The 27205-nt window shown below is 36.8% G+C and overlaps 1 protein-coding gene across 10 annotated transcripts in view; it reads left to right on the top strand.

The window, feature by feature from the left end:
- The window catches only part of LOC106056285 (uncharacterized), a 176670-nt gene that overhangs the window by 128243 nt on the left and 21222 nt on the right, over positions 1 to 27205 (top strand). For 8 of the 10 annotated variants that reach the window (XM_013212958.2, XM_056015473.1, XM_056015475.1 and 5 more), the window contains 12 exons: positions 10193 to 10467; positions 13053 to 13162; positions 16086 to 16175; positions 17174 to 17261; positions 18918 to 18998; positions 19204 to 19338; positions 20268 to 20400; positions 21174 to 21262; positions 21423 to 21570; positions 22517 to 22752; positions 23524 to 23937; positions 24492 to 25366. In XM_013212958.2, the coding sequence (XP_013068412.2) occupies positions 10193 to 10467; positions 13053 to 13162; positions 16086 to 16175; positions 17174 to 17261; positions 18918 to 18998; positions 19204 to 19338; positions 20268 to 20400; positions 21174 to 21262; positions 21423 to 21570; positions 22517 to 22752; positions 23524 to 23937; positions 24492 to 25366 (2674 nt within the window). Of the gene's footprint in view, positions 1 to 5413; positions 5514 to 8893; positions 9658 to 10192; positions 10468 to 13052; positions 13163 to 16085; positions 16176 to 17173; positions 17262 to 18917; positions 18999 to 19203; positions 19339 to 20267; positions 20401 to 21173; positions 21263 to 21422; positions 21571 to 22516; positions 22753 to 23523; positions 23938 to 24491; positions 25367 to 27205 lie in introns of those variants that run through there. The other 2 variants (XM_056015478.1, XM_013212957.2) reach the window with 2 other exon arrangements.

The following is a 27205-nucleotide window of genomic DNA, read 5'->3' as shown; positions in this document are numbered from 1 at the left end:
ACCGACCACACTGTTTCAGCGACCACACTGAGTGTTTTAGCGACCACACTGAGTGTTTCAGCGACCACACTGAGTGTTTTAGCGACCACACTGAGTGTTTCAGCGACCACACTGAGTGTTTCAGCGACCACACTGAGTGTTTTAGCGACCACACTGAGTGTTTCAGCGACCACACTGAGTGTTTTAGCGACCACACTGAGAGTTTCACCGACCACACTGTTTCAGCGACAACACTGAGTGTTTCAGCGACCACACTGAGTGTTTTAGCGACCACACTGGGTGTTTTAGCGACCACACTGAGTGTTTTAGCGACCACACTGAGAGTTTCACCGACCACACTGTTTCAGCGACCACACTGAGTGTTTTAGCGACCACACTGAGTGTTTCAGCGACCACACTGAGTGTTTCAGCGACCACACTGAGTGTTTTAGCGACCACACTGAGTGTTTCAGCGACCACACTGCACACTGAGTGTTTCAGCGACCACACTGAGTGTTTCAGCGTCCACACTGAGTGTTTTAGCGACCACACTGAGTGTTTCAGCGACCACACTGAGTTTTTCAGCGACCACACTGAGTGTTTCAGCGACCACACTGAGTGTTTTAGCGACCACACTGAGTGTTTTAGCGACCACACTGAGTGTTTCAGCGACCACACTGAGTGTTTCCGCTTTCGAATCTTGTAAACTATTTTTTTTGTTTTGACTGACTTTCAATTCTAGTTTCTTACAGATCTTGGGCACACTGTTGTTATTGATTTAGGCTGAAAGAAATTCTCTTTACCGAATCCTTGAACATTGTCTTCTGTTGAAAATATATCAGACATTTTGTGTTTCTCCTCAATTTCGCTTTCTTTGTTGTATGTGTGCACGCGCGGGCTCAAGTCGTCTGCTTCTTTGCCTTTACTGGATGTTGACAAAGTAACTTAAACATCTGGACTAGATCGACATGAACTTTGTGGCTTTATGATTTAACCCTAACAAGAGCAGACGCATCCTTATTAATATTTATATGTTGTTAGCTAATTCTTTTTGTTGGCCAATGACATGGGAGCATATTTTTTTATTGGACAATATCAGGAAGGCTCATTTTTATGTTGTTGTTTTTTTAATAGTTTTTTTTTATTTTATTTTCGTACCCAGAAATAGAGTAGGCGAGTTACGCTTATTAGCGACTAAGTTCTAAAGTGACGATAATTTTTTTTCTCTAAAAGTTTTACTGTTGTGTTTTTTTTTACGAATAAATACATCGACAGGCTCAGACAACTGAGACATAAATACATCGACAGGCTCAGACAACTGAGACATAAATACATCGACAGGCTCAGACAACTGAGACATAAATACATCGACAGGCTCAGACAACTGAGACATAAATACATAGACAGGCTCAGACAACTGAGACATAAATACACCGACAGGCTCAGACAACTGAGACATAAATACATCGACAGGCTCAGACAACTGAGACATAAATACATCGACAGGCTCAGACAACTGAGACATAAATACATCGACAGGCTCAAACAACTGAGACATAAATACATCGACAGGCTCAGACAACTGAGACATAAATACATAGACAGGCTCAGACAACTGAGACATAAATACATCGACAGGCTCAAACAACTGAGACATAAATACATCGACAGGCTCAGACAACTGAGACATAAATACATAGACAGGCTCAGACAACTGAGACATAAATACATCGACAGGCTCAGACAACTGAGACATAAATACATCGACAGGCTCAGACAACTGAGACATAAATACACCGACAGGCTCAGACAACTGAGACATAAATACACCGACAGGCTCAGACAGCTGAGACATAAATACATAGACAGGCTCAGACAACTGAGACATAAATACATCGACAGGCTCAGACAACTGAGACATAAATACATCGACAGGCTCAGACAACTGAGACATAAATACATCGACAGGCTCAGACAACTGAGACATAAATACATCGACAGGCTCAGACAACTGAGACATAAATACACCGACAGGCTCAGACAACTGAGACATAAATACACCGACAGGCTCAGACAGCTGAGACATAAATACATCGACAGGCTCAGACAACTGAGACATAAATACATCGACAGGCTCAGACAACTGAGACATAAATACATCGACAGGCTCAGACAACTGAGACATAAATACATCGACAGGCTCAGACAACTGAGACATAAATACATCGACAGGCTCAGACAACTGAGACATAAATACATCGACAGGCTCAGACAACTGAGACATAAATACATCGACAGGCTCAGACAACTGAGACATAAATACATCGACAGGCTCAGACAACTGAGACATAAATACATCGACAGGCTCAGACAACTGAGACATAAATACATCGACAGGCTCAGACAACTGAGACATAAATACATCGACAGGCTCAGACAACTGAGACATAAATACATCGACAGGCTCAGACAACTGAGACATAAATACATCGACAGGCTCAAACAACTGAGACATAAATACATCGACAGGCTCAGACAACTGAGACATAAATGCATAGACAGGCTCAGACAACTGAGACATAAATACATCGACATGCTCAGACAACTGAGACATAAATACATTGACAGGCTCAGACAACTGAGACATAAATACATCGACAGGCTCAGACAACTGAGACATAAATACATCGACAGGCTCAGACAACTGAGACATAAATACATCGACAGGCTCAGACAACTGAGACATTCGCCCACAAAAAATAAAACGATAATAATATTATTCAAAAAGACGTCCGTCCGAAATATTTGTGAAAACCAATAGGGGGGGGGTGCAGCACCCTCTCGCCGCGCCGTCGTCACGCCACTGTTTAACACAACAGTGCTGTGCGTACTTGCCTGTGTTGACTGTGTAGGTACTGTTGACACACACGCTGTTGTGCTTTTGCTTTTATCTATGCTCTTCTTTGACCACACATTATGTGTGTACTTGAACTCGTGTGTGTCTGTGTGTGTACTTGAACTCGTGTGTGTCTGTGTGTGTGTGTGTGCGCGGTCGGCTTGGTCAGAGGGTAGAAAAGAGCTGATGGTGCACTTCTATGGGAGCCCAATTGTGTGTGCTATTGCTAGGTCACCGAGAGATTACGTTGGTTGTCATTGTGGTCATCATTGTATCTGGACTCGCGCAGGGCAGGTGACGTGACCTTTCATCTATGCAGTTACAGAAAGTGCTTGCAATATGCTTGAACTATTGAGGCGACTGGGTTCAAATCCAGAAGCAACGGTTCCCCACTCTTTACAAAATTGCATTTTTTCTTTTAAAAAAGTATATACATTTACTATACGATTCCATTGTGGTGTGTGTGTTTTTTTTTGTGAGTGGTGAATTTAACTTAAATACACTGTATTGGAAAATTTCACCATTATCTAAACAATGTCAAGGACGCTAAATTGAGCTAGACTGTTGCCAACTAACTACAAAAGAATGGACCTATAAGTTTTTAAAATATATCTCAATGCGTTGCTTATGATCTTCGTACCAAATCACCTTTCATAATACCGCTAGTTAGTTGCCCATTGGTTTTTAAATAGTCTAATGCTTCCGCCGTATTGAAGTTATGATGTAATACAAACAGAAGAAGTTTGAGAATTTAATTCTGCAGTGTATATTATCATATCATTAATTATCATTTATCAACATTTCCTTTTGTTTTTGTACACCGGATACATACACAAATCTAGCTTTGAAATAACGTGCATACATGACTACGTTAGGTATTGGATTGCTATTGTATGCTGTGGGGTTCTTACCTTCGATTATTTACTTTTTTTTTCGTTGGACATGTGCTTTTTGTATTCTCCAAGGTGTGAGTAACTCATTGACTCATGCAGATTGGGTACGTTTTGATCTCGTACTTCCTTTCGTGTAGTGATGGCATTTTTTTTTTGTTATCTTCACATCGATGTGTAGAGAGTTCACGTCTGTGATATGGCCCGGAGACTATCTCGCTTCTCCACATTTGTATCAAGTACTTGATTAAAACACGAGCTCTTTAGCGAGTTCCCCTCGACACTTTTCTCTTTACCTTGATAGGAGTGATTAGTTGAATTGAAATGTGTGTGTGTGCTTTTGTTTTTTTTAATGCTCTTTTATTAATCAAGCTGTTCATTTGCATTAAGAATATCCGTTTCTGAATAGATCTATGACTAGCAGGTCGTAGATTGAAACCATTGTATCTTTCGTCTTCTCTGCGCTAAAATGAGACATTGTTTTTTTTTTTGTTTTGTTTTAATCAACGTGAAACCTTCGCGCTGTTGTTTATGTGTCGCGACTCGGCGCTGGCGTAAACATCAAGATAGATGTGTTTACAGCTGGGGCCCCAACACAGCATTTAGTAATCTAAACACAGCACACAGGTGTACCGTTACAGGAGTACAGGCTGTGGAAAGGATAAGAAAACTATAAGGGAGGGGGGGGGGAGAATAAAATGTAAGTTGTTAAAATGAAATTGGAGGCTAGGGGAAAGTGATACTTCTATATATGACAGAATGATTGCTAGAGATTAGTTAGGGGTAAGACAAAATATTGTGATAATGAGGGCGCCTTTAAATAAAAACAAAAGGTGCCTAATAAGATAACGCGACTGAATGATGGTTGTGGACTCATTTGGGTCTTCATCGATTTGTTCATCCTGCCTGCTCTGTAACGATTCGTCGTCCTTGCAGCTTGTAGAGAGGAGCATCGCTGTCATCTTTTGACACGTAAACTATTTGTGTCATTATAAGGTCTCTATTTGGACGAATGAGATAGAAGCATTGAACATGTCAATAAAGTTTAGTCAAATAGTTACTAAATGTAGTGGTTCTATTGTTTCTAGGTAACGTTGAATTACAAGTGTGCATGAGGTAAATTCATCCGTCGGTCTAAGAGGGCTTAACAACGGCCAGCTCATGACCTACTCGTTAACCCTTACCAGGAAATGTTATGAAAAATCTGATATCACAAGAATAAGTTAGAAGTCATCATTCACCGTCATTCTATGTAAAAACTTGTAATTATTATTTTTTTTAAGGCACTAGTAGATCTATTTACAGTACATACTATATATACTGAAATAGTGTCCAACTTACAACAAAAGGATACAGAAATTTGGCAATTGTTGTCAACAGGCCAAGTAAAAAATAATTGCCAGATTTTCCCCATAACGGTACAGAAAGAACTTGCACGTTCTATTGAGACGACGGGCTATTATCTCCAATTGCATAGCCAATATGTAGATGTATTTTTTTTTTATTAATGATGATTATTTCTCCCGAGGGACTAGAGGTATTTTCACTCGACTAAATGATTCTCGTTCTTCTTTGATTAATACCCTCTCCACCTAGCTCGCTCAACGGATCAAAACACTTCCGCCCGTCTCGCTTTGCTGACAAACGAAGCAACACAATTACCCCCAACACTGTGTGTGTGTGCCTGTCGTGTGTTTGTACGAGCTTGATGACGATATCGACGTCCGAGTGTCTGCCGAGATCTACCAGTATGTGCTTACACTATTTCTATTCTGTCGGGTGACGTAAGAATATGATATTAATAGTAACGATTTATTTGTCTTTCTCCATTTTCCTCTCTCTGACGTCAGTGTTTATGCGTACTCTATTTATATACTAGTTTTTTTTTTGTTATAATCATGTCTTCGTTATAAGGGAATATACCAAAGGATGAAAGAAATATATCACCCATCTTTCTAGCAGTGTTTTAGATTAAAATTGTTTATTCTATTGTATAAAACTGGATTAATAAATGCATATAATTAGGTTCCACTAGTAAAAATCATATAGGTCTTGTTGATAGTAAAGAAATAGTGACCAGAATGGGATCGGGTGAAATATGGTGGGAATGTAATGGCGGCTGCATTTATAATATACAACTGTTTTACTGTGTATCTTCGAGTCAATAGTAGTGTGTGCGTGTGTCGTAGAACTTTGCATTCATAAAGCCTTCGTTTAGACATGGCGGTGGGCGGATTAGGTCTTAATGGATTTTCCATTGGGATTAGCCATGCGTGAAAGTAAGCCGCTGGACGTCTTGGGGGTTGAAGCTGTGACCTAGAGTGTGCTGGGTCCAAACACACTGTGCTGCTGTGTCACTGTCGTGTGGGCGTGTTGCCACAATCCTCTAGTAAGAGATGCCCGTCACAACCTACTTAAAGAAACGGGTAATAGAAATGTTGTTGTTGGAGGGTGTTGACTAGTTTCTACACCAAGACCAGCCTTATCTCCCTCCCCGCGTCACGTGACCGAATGTTTACCATCAAGTGTTGTCAGCTTCAAGGACATGTGTTGTGCCTGGATACAGCAACGTTAATGAGCGTCGTTTTATTCGGCGCAACTAGACGCTACGGTTTTTACTGGTTGTTAGACTTGTACATTTGCTATACTTATACTACATACACAGGTTTAAGGAAAACACCCAAGAGTGCTCGAGATATCAATATTATCTCCTTATCTTATCAATTACAGAAGTTTTATTAAAAATAAATAAACCAATAATTATGTCCTACGCGTATCTGTGTATTACATTAGTCGTTCATGTTAATTAGTAATTTAAACCGATCAATAAGAGAAGGGATTTCATAATTGGATTTTTTGTTTGGTGTATCCGGTGTAAGGAATACGGAAGTACATGTTTTGATAAATAATGCATTGTTAAAATCATCTAACTTTTTTAAAAAGCATTTTTCCATTACATCTCACATTTCTCCAGATCTCTCTTTTTTATTATTTATTTATGTTCCTCTCTTGTTACATTCTGCTACTTATTTATAAGCCTCCATGCACCAAGGTTTCGTGCTGAAATTAATCCCTTATAGCACGGTCCAGGTATCTGGCAGTGTTCTGTAGGGTTTGCCTGACTACGTACAGGGCATGATCCCCGCATACACCAGTTCCTTCGGTTACAAGACTTAGTCGTAACTTCGAATGCGTTTCTGGGTAACCTACAGTCGTTGAGGATGTGTGGCTCGGAGCCTAGCGAAAGTAGGCTCCTATCAGACAGTGGCCCGTGCGAAAACGTGGGGACATTACCCGATCCTTCCTGTCTAGCTGACACCATTCGTCCTTCTTGTTTAAGCATTTTAGAAACTTCCAGACTTCCCGTCCCGTGCAACAATGGTCCCAGATATCTTACCACTTGGACTTGATCCATTCACAAATCCTAACTTTTGCACTCTCGTATGTTTGCGGCTTCTCTAGTGGGTCTAAAGGCGTTCGTTCCTAGCTTCACTAAACTTTCAGCCTTCTCGTTTCCTTTGAGTCCACAATGCGAGGGAATTCACTGCATCACCGTTTACAACTTATAGAATGTAACACAGATCTTAAACATCAAAATGTTAACATACAGAAGATAGTTGTGATGAAGTTATAGTTGATCTTTCCGAATAAGGAGAAGAACTTGACCCATGCACATGCGAACATAAAAATAAAAATAAATTATTTAATGTAATATTATATATGTCAGTTGTTTCAATGTAACAGCGTTCATGTCAAGATTAAGTGGAATATTATATATGTCAGGTGTATCCTTCTGGACTTTTCTTTTTATTATGCGCGTATCGTGCTGTTAAAGAAGATATCAGAATATAATCTCACAAATAAACATGAGCAAGTTTTTTTTGCGACATTGCTGTAACTTGATGATACTCGCCTTCTGTTATCACCTCTCTTTCTCTCTCTCTCTCCCTCTCTCTCTCACACACACACACACGTACGCCCCTCTCCCCAACTCAAGTCTGCACCTGATTGCATTAAGTGTAGATCTCTCCCCGTCTCAAAAAACACTTGTCGCGTTAAAAACACTTATTATTTAAAAACTCAAAAAAAAAAAAAATGCTTGGACAATGGTTCCCAAACTTAAAAAAAAGAAAAATACCCCGTACACCGTTTAAAATTCACGGCATCCTCTCTGGGTCCATGCTTTTTTTTTTTTTTTTAGACAGAAGTGCGGCATTATAAAACTAGCCTAATAAGTAAAATATTTAAGATGGACACTTGTGATAAATACGTTCAATAAGATTATGTTTAAAAAGTGCAACTGTCTCTATAGATGTCCGGTATGGTCACGTATATAAGAGCTCGAAGCCACACACACACACACAAATGGAATTCCTACGCACATCGTTGTTGGCGCGCTTAAGATTTGATTAGATGGTTACCCAGTGAAAAGTGCTGATGGTCATTTTGCTGACCACGCCGTAAGCCGCTGATAGCATTATAACTGCTGATAAAACTGGACAAGCGTAATTGTACTTTACTTTATCGAGGACAGTTTCTATTAATAGCCAAGACTAGGATGGTACCTCACTCAGGTAAACATTTCAGGGGAGGAAATACTAGTAGGTGATTAGAAAGAGAAAGGACACCCCCACAGCCGCCACAATGTCATCATTCTTTAGTTCTATCTATGAGAAATATTTTTGTGAATCTAATGTACCCCATGCATATCCATTGTCGTCTTTTGTTAACAGATGCATGACACCAATGAAGCATTATATAGGTAGAGAACACTACATCATTGTGTTCAGAAATGTTCATTAACACTTAGACTGTGCAACTATCTGTCTGTCTGGGTCGTTGCTGTTGTGTCAGTAGAGATGTTGCTACTAACCAGTCTGAACCTAACACCTAGACTGGGTCGTTGTTGTTGTGTCAGTAGAGATGTTGCTACTAACCAGTCTGAACCTAACACCTAGACTGGGTCGTTGTTGTTGTGTCAGTAGAGATGTTGCTACTATCGAGTTTAATTTTATTTCACTTCAATTATATCTATAGAAGTCTTTAACTTTTGCTAAAGGGTGTTGTGGGCTTACACTAAATTTCTAAATATGTCATTATAATGTCTAATTACTACCTAACCCTAACATGCTACCAATCTGTGGCCTAACAGTGACTACGTTGTTTGCAAATACAGTGAGGATTACGGGCACGACATGGCCTAAATTGTGCCGATGTGCCTAAACTCAAAACTCAAATACAGTGTTAACTTTTCGAACAGTATAGAAAAAGTGTTATACGGGAAATGAACCATGGCCGTTCTACGACTGAAGGAGGCCCAACTATAGAAAGGCTCGGTGATCATCTGAGTGTGTGTGTATGTTAAATAACACCGAGGGGTAAAGCGTTCAATTCCATGCGTGTGTGTGTGCGATTGTCTAGAGGTGGTTATTTACCATTATCCATAAAATAAAAAGAATGGACCGGCCTCTCTCTTGATACCCTGCTAAGAACAGCTGCTGACCGGGAAAAGTGGAGGGATTTGGTTACGCGGACTGTCACAGCGCCCCCCTACGACGAAAGTCAGGAACAGAAGAGATGTATTTACTTGTTTGATCGAGGCCCAGTGCATTCAAATAAATGTATCGTAATAACTTTGTAAGAAAAACATCAAATTTTGGGTACAAGGCGTAAAAAATGTAAAAAATGCAGATCTCATTTGCACATGAGAAAGCTTCGAAGCTGAATCAAAACCTCTCAGAAAAAAAAATCAGTCTCAAAACTAACAAAGTCGTGAGAAAAGATGTTACTGTGAAATGTTCTAGTTTTGGAGAGCGCTGTATTATAGTTTGATGTATGCTGTTATACTCTGCAGACTCTGCACTATGTTTAGAAACCTGAAATATAAATATGGTAGATAATGAGAAAACTGAATTACAAAATAAACAATAGACTAAATGAATAGTAGATATAGATCCTTTACAACGAAAACTAAATGTGGTTACAAGAAAGTAACAGTTTGATTTTTTAAATTTCTATTTACATTTAAACTGCTCTCTTTTTTTTTGTAACTTTTTATATCCTAATTTAGTTTTTCTAATTATTTAAATTTCAGTTTCTATTTCGGTTAATGTGAACGAGTTGTTTTTTTTTAATTCAATTTTTATTTTACCTTTTTTTTTCTTTCTTCACATTTTTATTTCTATTCACGTTTCCTTTAACGACAACTCCACGATTTTGTTGCCAATAAGTATATTGTTGTTGGCTGTATTTGTAGGGGATTTCCGATACTCCCTCATTCCCTTCCCACCCACCCCCCTTTTATATCTCTGTTAGCTTGTGATAGCCGATAACGAAAAATCAAACAAACAAACATATTGTGCCAGGTCATGCTGACCTCTAGGTCTCACTCTCAAACTATCATTTGCCTCGTTATGTGTCTTTTCAGAAACAAAAACAACAACAACGGCGGAAGTTCGGGAGATAAACGCAGGAGCCCTGTCAGCGAGGGCTTTAATTCCTCCTCTGCAGCGGCGACACGTTCAGAGAGCAGCGGTCTCTTCCAGGAGCTGGCCCAGCTGATCTCCGATAGCATCAGCCCGGATATGAACACGCCGCTCTCCGCTGCTGCAGCCAACACCAGCACGACCAGCAGCAGTGGGACAGCCAGCAGCAAGGGCAACAGCAAGTATGGTGGGGGATCCGTCACTCAAGTAAAGACAGGTGAGTGGCCTGCTTTCGTCCTTCGTAAATAAAATAATTGGACTTTGAATGTCAGTCGGGCTTTGACTAAGTTGGGTTTAAAATGAGCTGGGCTTTGACAGTGAGATGGGTTTTGAATGAGTTGAGCTTTGAATGTGTTGGGCTTTGAATGAGTGAGTTGTACTTGTAATGAGATGGGCTTTGAATGACTTGGGCTAGTAATGAGTTGGGCTTTGAATGAGTGAGTTGTACTTGTAATGAGTTGGGCTTTGAATGACTTGGGCTAGTAATGAGTTGGGCTTTGAATGAGTGAATTGTGCTTGTAATGAGATGAGCTTTGAATGAGTTGGGCTTTTGAATGTGTGAGTTGTGCTTGTAATGAGATGGGTTTTGAATGAGGAAAGTTGGACATTTAATGAGCGAGTTAAGCAGTCCAGATCTACTTCTTTATAGCAGCAACCTAAACACTGTGTGCGTGTGGGAGGAGGGGAGGTTACAATGAAGTAGGTAACAAAACTTTACCACCCCACCCCACCCCACACTAACATACATCCATTACGGACAAGAAAAGGTCAGTTTCAGTTGATGGTCTTATGGTTGGACCTCAGTGAGTGTCAGTTAAGGGTCTAGTAAGCGCTCATTTATGGCCCTTTGATCAACGGAAGGATTTTACCCAGAGGCCAGAAGTGAGAGATGGCTCAGATGTTTCAGTTGATGGCTCAGATGGTTTCAGTTGATGGTCTTATGGTTGGACCTCAGTGTCCGTTAAGGATTAAGTAAACGCTCATTTATGACCCTTTGACCAAGGGGACGGATTTTACCCAGAGGCCAGAAGTGAGAGATGGCTCCTCACGTAATCCTTCTGTTTGGAGGCTCCCCATCAACTTAGATGATCATTGAATCAGTTCCGTTGATGTGGGGTACAACTTTTTGACTCACTACCTAGGTTTCCTCATTTCATCAAGACTGAAGGCCAAGCACACGAGGGGTTCCTATGTGTTTCCACAATGTATTGCCACAAGCCGTGAGAGGGCCATCACTGCCCACATGAACCACCCCCTAAGGAAAAGCATTGCGGGGGTGCCCAAATGAGACCAAGAATATTACCCCTGGAGGTGCCACAATGAGGCATAGAATATTATGTGTCCCCGAAGTTGCAGTCAGGACTATAACTTACTCAGGACATGAATGTTGCATGCACCACACCATAGTAAACCATTGGTCATAGAAACCTTTCAACACAAGCTTCAGTGATTCTTAAAGTCAAGGGTTAAACTCATGGTCCAAATGTTGGCCTACATGTATTGCTTCATTTTACTTTACCCAGCAACAAAAAAAAGTGCAAGATGCCTTTGTTAGCATTACTTTGGGACAACAGCTTTGCATCTGTTCTAACAATGTATTTATAGGTTAGTAATATCTCTTTGCTTTATTCAATATATTAAGTTACAAGGATTCTCAAACAGCATACAATCTCACGCAAGTTCATTTGAATTATTGTAATCAGAAAATAGTCAGTAATAGGTTTAAATACATAAAATTTAGCTGTTTTTTTTATTTCAAATTAAATAAGATTGTAATAGATATTAGTTTAATACTAAACTGTGCATAATTTTAGATTTTAAATATTTTAAATAAAGAAAAACTTGAGAAACCCTGCAACCACTAAGCTTGATCACTGTGCAGAACTTAGTCCAAGGTTGACTACATTTACAGTAGCAAGGGCTCATATTTCTAAGTCTAGGCTGTCATGGGTGAAAGACTACAAGATTGGTTTAGTACATATTTGTGGAGGACATTACCTAGGACACCTTAGCACATAAAACATGTGGTGATTTACTAAGACACATTACCACATAACATGAAATGACAGTCAAACTTTTACAACAAGAAGTGATTGCCTACTACAGTTCAGCACATAGCACCAGAAGTGATTGCCTAATACAGTTCAGCACATAGCACCAGAAGTGATTGCCTAATACAGTTCAGCACATATCACTAGCAGTGATTGCCTAATACAGTTCAGCACATATCACTAGCAGTGATTGCCTAATACAGTTCAGCACATATCACTAGCAGTGATTGCCTAATACAGTTCAGCACATAGCACCAGAAGTGATTGCCTAATACAGTTCAGCACATAGCACCAGAAGTGATTGCCTAATACAGTTCAGCACATATCACTAGCAGTGATTGCCTAATACAGTTCAGCACATAGCACCAGAAGTGATTGCATAATACAGTTCAGCACATAATACAGTTCAGCACATAGCAATAGAAATGAACAGAATGTTCATCTTCAATATAAATTTTACTAAATTTAGATTTTGGTGTGCTAAACAATTGATAAGAAAAACACCAGAAGGGAAAAAAAATACAAAACCAAATTAGAATTTTCATTTTTGTGTAAAGTAGCACAATAGTACAATAATTACACACAGGTAGAACTTTCCAAGAAACATTGTGGTTCTTAAATACAACCAACATGCAGAGGTCACCATAAGTTTTTTTGTGTTACACTAACTCCTTTAATTATTAATTAGAAAAAAAGATTTATGCTATTTAATTATATTAACCTTGTATGATTGTTCTAATTTCTGTCACAGAATACAACTCCAACCCTAACCAGTCACCTAATGCTGTACAACAAAGTCACGTGTCATCTAGCAAGCCTTCATTTGTACCCAATGATCTACTAGGTTCACTTTTGTTAAAGGTAAATAATACTTTTCTGAAAAACAAAGCTTAGGCTAGGGAAAGAACTGCACACTTACAGCCATATCTCTCAATATTGCAAGATTTGTTCACCCTTTTCAATATCCAATAAAGTTAAATAATTACAACTAATTCATTGGTTAATTTTTTTTAATGATTCATGTTTTGTTAGAGACCATGGGAAAGTTTCAACTTGATCAGAGAATGGGAAGTGGGCTAAATTTTTACCAGTCAGACAGTATCGATATAAGCTTTGTATCAAGATTATTTTTTAATTACAAGATAATTTTATGTTCTCTGTATTTTATGGTTATGTTTTGATTTTACACTTTAGCTTCTATCTTGTTCTTAAAATTTACAAATCAATATGAGTAAAAAAAAAAAATAAAGCTAATATCTATTCCCTATATTACTGGTATCTTGTCGAGGCAATCGCTTAAGCGTTGGTAAATTATGGCCTGAGGGTTTTTTGTGACCTGTTATACATTTATATCTTATTTAACTGCATTTTGTATTGACTTTTTTTAAAATTGATAATTATAAATTATAATTTGATTTGATCAATGTGGCTAAATACAACTTTAGAGTAGATGTTTAGTTCTTGAAAATCCAAATATAAAGCTTTTTAACTTGAGATTTTTAGATGTGCTACTTCCCAAGAACGGGAAATCAAATGGTTAATTAAAAAATGGTAGATCCAGCAGAAATGTGTCAGTTAAGAATGTCCACTGAGGTGTGTCAGTCAAGAATGTCCACTGAGGTGTGTCAGTCAAGAATGTCCACTGAGGTGTGTCAGTCAAGAATGTCCACTGAGGTGTCTCACTATTGAACATTTCAGACTTGATTGGCAAGAAAAAAAAAAAAGACTTCAGCTGATAAAATTGCATTAATTTTAACATTTGACATAAAATACTGGCTTGTTATTAGACATGTCACTGCTATGGAAATCACTAGAGGTCAAAAGTATTATTGGGGTGAATTGTGAAGCTATTTATCACGAATTTCCAGTGCATCAATGATGTTCAGAGCACAAGATAGAGCAGGTTGGATTCAAGGAAGTCCTAAAAATCTTTATCTTCAGATTTGAGCATTTCTCTGTCATGGAAGCCTTCACCCCAATCAGTTTTCATAAGAACTACAAACAGTACCTATAGAACAAACTAGAATACCATCTAAGAAACTCTTTGGCAGGTTGGCTTGAATGCTGATCATGTCTTTTAAACCTGCATACTTTATCCAGAGGCCATGTTGAGACAGTTATTCCCAAGATATTTTTCTCAAAGGCAATCTTCTTGGTGACTTTAAAGCAGGACTAAGTAACAGAGTGTGACAATCACATTTGCCGGGGATTATATTATCAAACTTCTTAATTCAAATGAAATGAAGAAAGAAACATCTCTCTGTATTTTCTTCCAAACTTCTTTAATAATACTTCTTCAACTTTCACATAAAATTAACTTCACAATTCAATAGCAACTTGACTTGATACTTCATAAATAAAACTTATATAAGATACATGAAACTTCACTTAGTATAACATTTAACTTCAACTAATAAAACTTTAATTAATGGACCCGCTAATATTACTTTACCAAACTATTACTAAGTGAGGACTAAGCAAGGACCATCGCTCTACAAGAACTACTACTATGCGAGGACCCCGTACAACTGAATTTCCCCTAATTTATACCTTTCTTAATTGTACATTCCAGAATCATGGAAACTTCTCCCCTAATTATATTTTAGTAACTTTGACCTTCTAGAAGCTGATGTGTGCTATTTTTTTCCCTTAACCTCCTTCTTTGATTGGATACATAAAATTAACTTGTTTGCGCTGGACAGCACTGGCTTGACCTCGAGCTTCTAGAAACTGGTCGAAATAAGTCACAGACTCAACTCGTGACACAGAGGTACCCCTGGAACTGCTACAAAGATCAAATCAGGCACCATTTTCATATCACTGGCATAAAGGAAAGCAGCTGGAAGAAGATAGGCTTTAAAGGAGACAGCTGAAGCCTGGAGCACTCTCAGTAATGTTACAGAACACACATCTGAGATTTATAGATGAGCTCTTTCCATAGACATGTTCAGATGATGAAAACATTACTTACATACAAAGCCCCCTGTGGACAACAGCTTTATCTGCATTTGATGTGACAAAATATGCAGGTATGCATGTGAAATACTGCAGTCCTCCTTAATCTTTGGAATCAAAGACATTGCCTCTCTCAAAGACAAACTTATGGAATACCATCTGACCTGGAGACATCTGCACAGTTCATTAAAATATAAAGCTAGTTATTTGACTCTGCCAATGTTAGAGGTGAGAAGGAAGATGATGAATTAACTATATGTGTGTACATGTATATGGAATGGATGGATGGATAGCCTAAAGGGGCCTTAACAAGAAAGTGCATTGAAAACCATCAATTTCGTGAACTTTTGCTGGGACAATCTGTCAATGTTTGGAGCACAGTGACAAACAAACAAAAAATTATGCAGAGTGAAAAGCCTTTGAAATGTAGAGCAGTGTCACTAAAAGTGCATGTTTAAAGATTGATGTACAGGAAATTTTGTCTAGGTCATCTCTGTCAAAGAGCCAGTGGTTATCAAATTGTAGAAAATGTCCTTTTGTTGAGCTTATTCAATAGTTGGACACACATTGAAGTCAAAGTCAGGGAGTCATTAGAGTTGGGTGGACTGAGGTGTCCTAGACATCTCGAAATTCTGAAACTCCAGTCTTCATTAAGAGATTCAAGCCAAGGTTCTGAAGTCAAGTTTTTTTTTACCGCTTAGCCACCAGAACTCAATAAAAAGAAATTTAATTAAAGCAGTAATTATATTGTAAATAGTATTTATTTAATAGTGTCTAATAGTTTAATAGTTTAATAGAATCTTTTTAAACTATTGAATTCTGTCTACAGGCTTTGAATGGATTCCTGTTTGTTGTCAATAGTCAAGGCAAAGTTGAGTTTATATCAGAGAACGTGACCCAGTATTTGAAATATACCCAGGTATGTACTCAGTTACCGAGCAGTTCACCTGTAAATGAACACACACAGAGTTATGTTGCTATTAAAAAATGTCATGTCTTATAATAACACTCAGGATAAAAGATCAATATGAACTTTCATTGATATGGGGTAGCTACTGAATATTTGAAATGTTTTTTTTTTTATTGTAAGTGATTCTGGTCCTGGACCATTTGCTTGATGTGGTCTCTGCAGTTTGTCAGAATTTTATGTTCCAGAAAGTATGTAAAGAAAAAACTATTGTTTACAGATTTCAAATAAAGACATTGTCTAGGAATCAAAGATTAAAGATGAAAGCTGTATTTCACACTATTTCACATGGATATGTAACTCAAGCTGTGACCTACATATTTAACACAGACATGACCTTTTTTTTACTGGGATTTCATTTAGGACAATTTTAGGTACTGTCTTCGCTGTACTTACAAAATTATGCACATCAGTTCCAGTGACTTACTTAGGGCTTAATCTTTTTGACTCTCAGTAGAACTTAAGAGCCGCAACAGTACTTCACCCTTGGACTCTGTTTTGGGCTTTTTCCTCAGTTGGGTCCTTGTTTGTCCTGCTGTCTTTGCTTCCTGTTCTACTAATCTCTTTTGCCTTGACCAGAGTCTCAATGACAGATAAAATGCATGCTCTGGTCTAAGCTCTTTTGTGGATAAGTAAGCGAAGGTGGTATCTGGTAGAAGGTTTCTGTGCTATCTTGATATCTCAGCAAATACATACCGCAGCATGAGTCATACCTAAGTTAAAAATTTCTTAGTCAGCATTGGAATTTAAACTTAAATTCTGGGTTCAACAACCAACCAGTTTATGCGCTACACAAAACAGCAGGGTTTCTGTCCAGGGCTTTTTCAAGAGAGGATTTGAGCCTCTCACACATTCACTCAAATGGAGTTTGATGATGATGATGATGGCCAGTTTATACCAATCACCCACACATTTCATTGAACTGATTTTTCTCTTCTTTATATGTGCAGGACGACCTCGTCGGTAAGAGCATCTACAATATAATACATGTGGGAGATCACCCGCAGTTCAGTAACAGCCTACTGCCCATGACCTTAAGTAAGTTGACACTATCAATCTGTCTGTAACTTCAAATGACCAAGCATAGATATTTATAAGTATTATTAATCTTATGTCAGATGTGATGATGAACAAATGAATGATGTAGCAGTTCTCTCCCTTCCCCTAACTCTTATTGCTCTGAACATTTTATATTGTAGATGTACTTAACACATAGCCCTTTTATAGAAGCCCTTGCTTTTAGATAGTAAAAAATACAAGAGAACAAGTCTTGGAAGAGTTTCTTTCTCTTTATGACTTTTAACATTATTGGAGTTTAAATGAATGAAATAGTTGCTAGAAAAGAATGAGGATTCACATTGTGTGCCAAACTGTTATAGTCCACTATGTCATGCTACTCATACCCTTAGTCTCATAATTTAAAGCTTCTTCCTTCTTTATATTTTCTTAATATCCACTAAGTCAACATTGGTCAAAATTCTCTTGTGAGGTTCAATTTTTCTCATCAGCTAACGTCAGCAGTATCACAGTGTACAACTAAATAACAAGTTATGACCTTGACCTGATAAATTTTTCTTGCTTCTTTTTAATTGGTTTTCTAAATATAGATCCTCATTAAATATTAGAACATAAAACACAACAAAACAAAAACAATATTATATAAAACAATTGTGGCTGACGTGTTAAGCTGCAGGAAACAAGTGAAAATGTTCAAAGATGGACTAAAGTGGTCCAGTCATGCAGTCATGTTTTTATTGTGCTGTATTTTGTGCAAGTTTGACAGTTCATAGAGTTAAGTGCCTTGGGAGCACTCACTCAAGGCCAATGTAATGTTCCAAATATAGCCAACAGCCACATTCAGCGATGTCATGGTGATCCCCTATTTCTAGGTCATAAATGTGATTTTTTAAAATGCATTTCAAAATCTAGTTATTTATATGGAACATAATATTAGAATCACTTATTTGTCACCTGTTTCTGTGCCACATGGTCTTATCTGGCCATCACAACAACCTTTCTTTTTATTTTTGGCCAAGCTAAGGCAAATATATAGGGTCTGTAAACTCTGGGAGCTAGGCCCTGATCTAAAATCACAAAAAATTTTTTTTTAGTGCATTGGCAATTTTCCTAGCTTAACCACAAAGTTAACACATTTCTGGAAATGTTAAGCCAACAGTTTAAAAGTCTTGTTTCCTTAACTTGGTAAGTTGTTGTTCTGAAATTTTAAAAGTTTTGCTTATCCAATATCAAACACTGTATTTCTAGAATAGAAATAAGAACTACTTTTATGTAGATTCTTGAAACCATTTTTTTTTTCCAAAACTGATCATCAATCCAGTTTCTGAAAATATTTTATTTCTACACACTATACCTAATAATGAAAGAAATACACATCTTGCAAGGGAATATTATTTGGGAATAGGAAATATTTTTTGGTTTGAGGGTCACAAGGTCTAGGTACTAACAGTAAAAATCTCATACTGGTCAGACTCATACTTTATAATTAAAAGTGTTACCTCTATATAGCAACAGCTATTGGAAAACTTCGTTATTATGTAGTGTCTTCTTCTTTTTTTTTTCCTAAATAAAAAAACAACAGCAAAGTATAATAAATATTCATTGATAATGAATTAGAATAATGATAGGGGAATGGAATTGATTTCTGATATGCATTTTTTATTATTGACATTTCAGCCAGTGGGCTAGCATGGCCAAGCGATTCACCAACAACAAGGGGACACAACTTTCATTGTCGTATGTTAGTGAAACCTCCAAGTAAGTTAACATTCTAGCTGAGACTTTTAACATACTTAGAAAGAGAGAATGTACATTTTGATCTGTCTTAGGGAATACTAATTTATTTCAACAGCTTAACTTTTTATGATTTTGAACTTTCATTTTTTTTAATTACAGAAATTATGATATAAAACTGTTTTTGAATTTAATATATTATTTTCTTGTTACTTTGACTTTGGTTCAGGCGAGGAAGACGAGGATGTAGAGGTCAAACAGACTTATGTTTCTCAGTATGAGAATATGCAAATTACGGCAATCTTCCAGCCTTGTTTAGCACAGAAATTGACAGATTCTCAACTTAGTTCACCACTTTCTAAAGGTAAACTTTGACCTTACACTTTTGCATAATTATTACCTCACTCTTCATTAGCTCTTGTTATTTTTAGTTCAAAGAGTTCTTAAAGAGTCCAAAACATTCATTAGTAAAAAACAAGCTTTTTTGGAATGTAATAAAATGCCATTACTCTTTTGTGATATTTTTTTATTCCATGGAAAATACTTTCATAGATAGCAATTTTCAACATTGCAGTGAAAGGCTAAATATTCCACATATGGACAGTTAAAATTGATGTTTTATGTATTTTTTTAATTAACAAAAAATGAGATGATAGAAAATTATATTTCTTGCTAAATAATCTTAGACTCTCTAAGACTTTGCAGTCAACTTGTTCTGTCTATCTAGACTGCAGCAGTCAATTTTTTGCGGTCAATCTAGACTTTGCAGTCAACTTGTTGCAGTCAGTCTAGAATATGCAGTCACTTTATTTTGATATAATGTAAAATAAAATGAGTGGCTGATTGGCAAAAACTGCTCTGCTAACTATTAAGGGGGCTCAGGTTTAAAAGATTCAAATCCCAACTCGAGCTGAGCTATGTTTGCTGAGTGTTTAAAGGCAGTACCTACTCCAAGATACCCCCCTTCCATCACAGGTCCATAAAAGAGATTGGACCATAGCATATTGAGCATGCTTTAGTATAAAAGATATATTATACCAAAGTAATTAAAAGAAAACCCATTTAATTCTATATTTATATGTTAATGCTATATTAAGGCTATATTTAATGATTCATAACTGGCAGCTTGGTAAACGTTTCTGACATATATGTCACTGCAACAGTTAGCAAATTATTACATAAGTAAACATATCACAGTCTAAATCAATACTTGTTTTCATCTTTTGCATTAGAATAGCCATTTGAAAAAAACATAATTCAGTTTCTAATCTTTGAGCCTACTTCCTGTTTCAGAAAACCAAACGTGCCTGGTGTGTATAGCTCGTTGTCTGTCTATGACGGAGAAGAGCAACATGATGATAGGTGGCATTGACCAGTTTTCTACCAAACAAGATCTTGATGGCAAGATCATCATGGCCGAACCCAGGTTTGGGATTAATTTTTCAATTTATGGCTGGACAAATCTTAAACATGAATAAAGAAAATAAGTTCCCAAGTCAAAATATGCTTTTATAAACAATTAATTTAGATTCCTCAACTTTTGTTTTATACATGCCTACCTCTATTATGTCACTGTATTATTCTATTGAGTATATTCTCTGTATCAGTTCTGTCGTCTTCTAGATTTTCTAGTTTTTTTGTTTTTTTTATATGTCATGTCTGCTTCTATTTTATTAATTCTGTATTTGACATCGATGGCCTGTACATGTTGTGTTTGTAGGTGCTGAAAAAGTTGTCATTATTTGAGTAACTTCTCTCAAATCTAGAATTAAGTGTCTGGAGAGATTTAATTAATGACAATGTCTTTGATTCTGGAGATTAAGGATTAGTGTAATATTTCATTTGACTTAATACTGGCATATTTTTTTCCCCATCTAATGCAGACAAAGACAAAGACATTATTCTTTTCTTTTCATCTGCTGCACCAGTCTTCAGCAATGACATTTCTATGGGCCACAAATGTGTGTCATTCAAGAGAGCTCTCCATATTAATATTTTTAGCCAACTTATATACAATAAGACACACTCACCTTTGTACAGAATAAGCTTTGCATTCATGTTAGACTCACGAATAGTGCTATTTGACTTATTTGTTTGCTAAGGTGTATATAGTTGTTACATTTTCTAAATTTTAGTATTTCTTTTGCTGTTCTTGCTATGAACAAATATTGGCAGTAAATGTTTTGGAACTACTTTCAGACAAGGCATGATGGAACTTGTTGGCTCCTACATGACAGATTTTTGTCATGTCAATGATCTTCAACAGCTTACAAAACACTCACAAGAAGGTCAGTGACATATCATTTATATTTATACCAAGTGTGGACTGACTGCCTGCTAACCACGTCTGGTGTTTCACTGACACATATAAAAAAAATTAATATAGCCATGCCAACTACAAATGTTTTTGACATTATATTACAACATATATTTACTATGCTATTACAGTATTAAAAAATGGTCAGAATACCAGTGGTGTCTACCGGTTCAAGCTGGCTGAAAACAGATACATCTTCATTCAGACCAAGAGTACTTTGTTTAACAATCATTTCACCAATGAACCAGAATTTATTATGTCCACTCACTCTATTATACGGTAAATGATTTTTTTTTTCTAAACGTAAACTTACTTAACATTAAATACTAATTATTGTTTGATTAGTTTAAAATGAATGTTAGCTTTGGAATCAGTGTTGGAAACAGAACAGCTTAAACTGTTTTTAAAGTTTTGCTATAGAAAATAGTTTATTGTTTAGCCCAAGTGATGGGCACACTACGTCCGCCTGCGGAAAGATTTTATACAGCCTGCCACATGTTTTGAGGTAATGTCTGCATTAAATGTAAAACCAGTCAAAGTTTTAGAGTGTTTGTACAATGTTGCCATCTTCATATAGTTCTGAGCATCTTTTTTTTTTCAGTAATGAAATTTAGATAAAAATTTTGACATATAACAATCTCAGTTCACTTTAGAATAACTTTGGCCCAATTGAACTAGATCATAAAAAAAACAAACTATTATTAAATCACTCACAGACTCATACTCGCACTGGTTTAATTTGATATCATTAAACCCCATATTAAATTTCTCTTTTTTTTTTAAAGGCCCACTCCCATAAACGTTTTCCCATCACTGGCTTAGCCCATTGAATATATTTATGTCATAGTATTAAATTAAACTAAAAAACAATTGACCATTTTATTGACATCCCTATGAAATTCTTATTTTCAAATGGTTTTCACGCTGTAAAATGGATGGCTGCCTGGTTGTTTGGTATAAGCCTACCACTCCTCACTGTTGCCACAATAGACACAGGTTTGAACCTTGCCCATAGCCTTCCCCCATTGTCCTGATGGACAATTTCTGAAGGAATGTCTGAATCTTGTATAAATCATTTAATGAGTCAATATTGTTTAATCAAGTAAACTAAATATCTTATAAGTAGAAAATTTTTTATTTTGTGCCAAATATAAAAATGTAAAAAAACAACAACGACAGACAAACAACACAACTACTAAGTTATACATTCTGTGTTTCTGCTCAGTGAGTGTGATTCAGACCTAGAGTTAAAAGGATCAGCATCCACCAGCCTAATGAAATCTATTATTGGTCAAACTGCAAACAGTCGTCCTGCATCCAGCAACTCCAACAGTCAAGCTTCAAACGCCCTAATGATGCCTGGACCTCAGGCCAACCTTAGTGGTGCTCAGGGGGGATTGGTCAACAGTGTGGACAACACTTCCAATGACCTTGACATGTTTACTGAATGGGACCTTATAAGTAAGTTTTTTTTTCTGTGTTTTATTTCACATATTTTAGAGTTTGAGTTTAGGCACATATTTTAACTGATTATTATTGTTATTATTATATTACATTTTTATATTTAAATTACCATACTATAATTTTAATTGATGACATGATTGCTGAGTGGTAATGCTCTTGGCTTTTGAACTAAGGATTATTGGGCTCAAATCCTGGTAAAAAGTTGGTCTTTTAAAAATTTTGGATTTTTAGGAGTCCTCTAAATCCTCCCAACTATAATGGGTATGTGACACTACAAACTATTTACTTTTGCTGTCATTGTTCCTTGCTATTTTTCCAATTGATTCACTAGAAGCCCTTTCAGACCTTGTGACCTATAGGGCAGATGATGTAATGGTTATCTGTTTCTATGGTCATCAAGGGTGCCATGTGGCCAGCACACTGTTAAACCACCTTTACTTTTTCCAATTAATGTGAGGTACCCATTAGAGTTGGCTGGATTCAGGGGCATCCGAAAAATCCTGAATTAAAAATCAGTCTTCACCAAGATCCAAAATGTACTTCTCAGTTCAGAAGCCAAGCTTTTTACCACTCAGCCACCACGCTTCCCAATTTTATAATATATATCTATAAAATTTAAATTATTATAGATATATGTTTTAATTTTTTTTAGGTAGAATAGAAATTGCTTTCTTAAATTTCTGTATAATTAATTGCCTGATGGTCAGGGCAGTGTATTTTTAAAGGTTAACGTTTTGTCGTTAATTATTTGACCATTTGTGTTTTCAGATGAGTTGCCTGATATGAAGCCAGTTATGTCCACTGATGTTGGTGGACAGTCCAACAACAATTGGAATACAATGACCAATATTAAATCACCTGCTTCCGTTTCCAGCCAGCAGTCCCCACTTCAGTATGCCCTTCAGAGTGGTACAGGTGGTCAGCCTGGGATGAAGAGACCACCCATGCGGAGCAACTCAACTACTTCTTTTGACGGGGGTCAGAAGAACCAAAGATTCACGCCTAGCCCAGTGAATGCTCCAAGAAGTGCTGGATTTAACCAGAGAATCATGGGTTATCCCAATCAGCGTAGCCCAGCATCTCTGGGTTTGGGGAGCAACCCTACCCCACAGCAAAACCGCAACCAGGTTGGCCAGTTTTCAATGGGGTTTCAGAGGAAAGCATCTCCATCTCCTCAGTCAGGTAAACAAATGGACAATACTAAATACATAAGTCTCTTCTGTGTTCTCATTAACATGTTGGAGGTTTACAACAAGAGGGCTCAAAACTGTTGTTTTAGTACTCAATATATGATTGCCCTACCCTGATTTTAAGGTTAGAGAAATTCTGTAAAGATAAATAATCCTAATTTCTGGAGTTGATAAAATTGTACATGTTAATGTTAATGATTGCCAATTATTTTTCTGAAGAGTTCTGGTAACTGATGGCCTATTTCAATCACAAACTGTGCTTATAAATAATAATTATTATATATATATATCTATATTATATATATTTTTTTTGCATTAAGGAATAAGAACAAAAATTATTTATTGAACTTTGAAAAAATGTTGAAATTTGACCTGCGTATTTGATGACATTACTTTATTATGTCTATTTTCTGCAATGTTCCAACCATTCAAAGTTGTTTCAATTAAGGTTTAACAATGATAGGCCAATTAAATTTGTGTTTTCTTCACATATAATGTATTAAAGCAAATAAACAAAAAATCATCTCATTATTTTGTTACTTGCAGCTTATCCATTAAGTCCTGTGGGATGGAAGTGTTCCCCTACTACGCCACCATCGTCTTGTGGAGATTTTATTCCAACCAATAACCCTGCACTTATGTCGCACCAGTCTCCTCTTGATCCAAACTCTCATCAGCCTGGCATTTCTGGGCTGGACATCAATGTGACCAGTAGCATTTCCTCTTCTGGATATATACTCTCATCCTCCTCTCCTGTGTTCTCCTCCAGCATGGATATAGTTGGTCACCAGCAGCAGCAGGGGATGAGTAGCATGTCCAGCAGCAATGGTCATAACAACAACATTCTCAATGCCCAGAGGTCTGGTAAACTCTGCCAACTGCTGACCCAGTGCTCAACACCACCTGAACAGCTACAGTCCCCTGCCTCTATTGACAGTCGGCGTCAGCTTCTGAGCAGAGGCCGTCGGCCTTCAGGTCAGGTGAACTCTCTGTCCTCTTCCAACTCTGTGTCCAGCAGTAACAATGGGGGAATGTCAAGCATGGCAGGCCTTGGGATGGACATGCATAACTCCAGCTTGATGAAATCCCCAGATGACCACTTACACCAATCACCAACAGAGGGCCCTGGTCAGAGCCCACAAGAAAACCCACAGAGCACCTCAAATGAAGACATGGACATGGATACTTTCAGTGGTTCTCACATGAGGAACAGCCACAGCAGTGGTGTAAATAATGTTGAAAAAGGAAACTTTATTCTGAAAAACTTGTTAAGTCAAGAGGATGATGAAGATGATCTTCCAGTAATGGAAGAAAACATGGACTCCTCATCTTTGGGAGCTAGGACCACAAAAAGTTTGTCTGAACTTCATGGGACTGATAAAAATGAAGCAGAGCCCAAGAAACAAACAGCTTTGTTGAAGGTAAGTCTTGGTTATAACACCATTTCTAAATCAACTTTCTTACCAAAAAAAAAATAAAATTATAATTGTATTATAATGTTAACATTCTTTACAAAATCAGCCATCATTTAAAACACATTAATTTTATTAGCCAACAATCAGGTTTGGGCTAAAAAAAAATTAAAAGCTTAAAATGTTAGTGAATTTCAAAATTTGTTACATTTTTTCAATTTCTTTATTTTAATTTTGCATTCAAACAATCAATATAAACCAATAGCTGTAGCTGCTGAATTTCTTCTCAATACTTTTCCCATCCACTAAGTGACATTGTTATATTAATAAAACTATTTTAGATTTTTTTGTATGCTTAATCAGCTTGATTAATTAGAATTTTAATTCTTTTTTTTTTAAACTAATGTAAATTCTTCTAAATGTTAACAAAATTTATATATTTATGGGAGGGAAATGGAGCTGTTTTACTGAAGTCATAGGCTTGACTCCTGTTACAACCTACACTTTAAAAAATTGTCGACAACCTACAATTTAAAAAAATTGTCACCTCAAATTTAAATATTTTTCTTTGTTCCAGCTAAGCCTTTGAATAGTTTAATAGTTTAGTAGTGGAAAATTATTAGTTCAAGCTGAAAGTTAATAAAAATAATAAAAAAATTACAAGTCATACATAAAAAAAATTAAATTGTTTTAAAATCATATAAATTATGTAATCAATTTAGATAAAGAACCATGAATGTGTCTTACCATGTTTTATGAGGTCCCAATGTGTGTTTTCATTGTTTTGGTCTTCCTTGTTATTGCTTATCTTGGGATGCATGATTCATTATGTTTGAGGACATATTCTGCAAACCTCCTCTGATGCTTTATCAGGTGCCTGTTAAGCATATGATTTCTTTGTTTCTAATTCTGTGACTCTTAACTCCATTTTAGCCATTGCTGCCTAACCACATTTAGCCTTCTCTTGATTTTTGTCTTCCATTTCTCGCATGCATACATTGCCATGGGGATGGCGATCATGCTAAATAGATGGATTATTGTCTCAAGACCTATTGAAGATCGGCTTGTCCAAATAGAGCATGCACTAAATAACAACCTCATTTTTACACACTTGACTTCCCACTCCTACCATGTATAAGCTTACTGGCAAATTTGATTTTAAATACCAACTTGTATTGAAAACAGAGTATTGTACAACTTAGTAGACTACGAGCTGTCTTGTTTTAAATTAAGCAATACTTTTTATGGAAAGTAAAATATGTTTATTTTTATCTTTATATAAAATAAGGTTTCAATCTAATTGACAGAATAGGACTTAGATCTAGTTATAAGAATATAAATATATGGCTTAGATGCTGTTTTTATAAATTGCTCAGTTTTACAAAAGGGTCAGATATCAATGTCATGTGAATAAGACTTCTATAAAGTAATGGGTAATAGCAAATGGTTTTTATATACATTTGGCTGTTAAAATGAGATGGCTATAAAGCACCATAAGGGAGCATGGATACTTTGAAGATGGAATAAAAAAAATGATTGACTTTATTTTTATAGATATGTGTATTGAGCTTATTAAAGTTTCTTTGGGATTGCTGTTGCGAAAATGATTGCCATGACAAGGAAATTTGCAAAGAACAAAATATTTTGCTTGATAGTAGAGTATAGTGATAGTATAACAGTATGCCCCACTTCTAGCAGAGCATGTGACACTGCTGACCCTACATTGGCTATTGCTATAGCTGTTCCTTAAATGCAACAGCTGTAGAGAAGAGGGGGAAAATGCTGTGTGGGTGAAATATTCTGCCCATTACCAATCCCTAAGCTCTCATCTTGACCTCTATGAGATGA

This window comes from Biomphalaria glabrata, chromosome 17, assembly GCF_947242115.1.
Source record: "Biomphalaria glabrata chromosome 17, xgBioGlab47.1, whole genome shotgun sequence".
Lineage (NCBI taxonomy): Eukaryota > Metazoa > Mollusca > Gastropoda > Planorbidae > Biomphalaria > Biomphalaria glabrata.
This window is presented reverse-complemented; position numbering and strand designations above follow the sequence as displayed.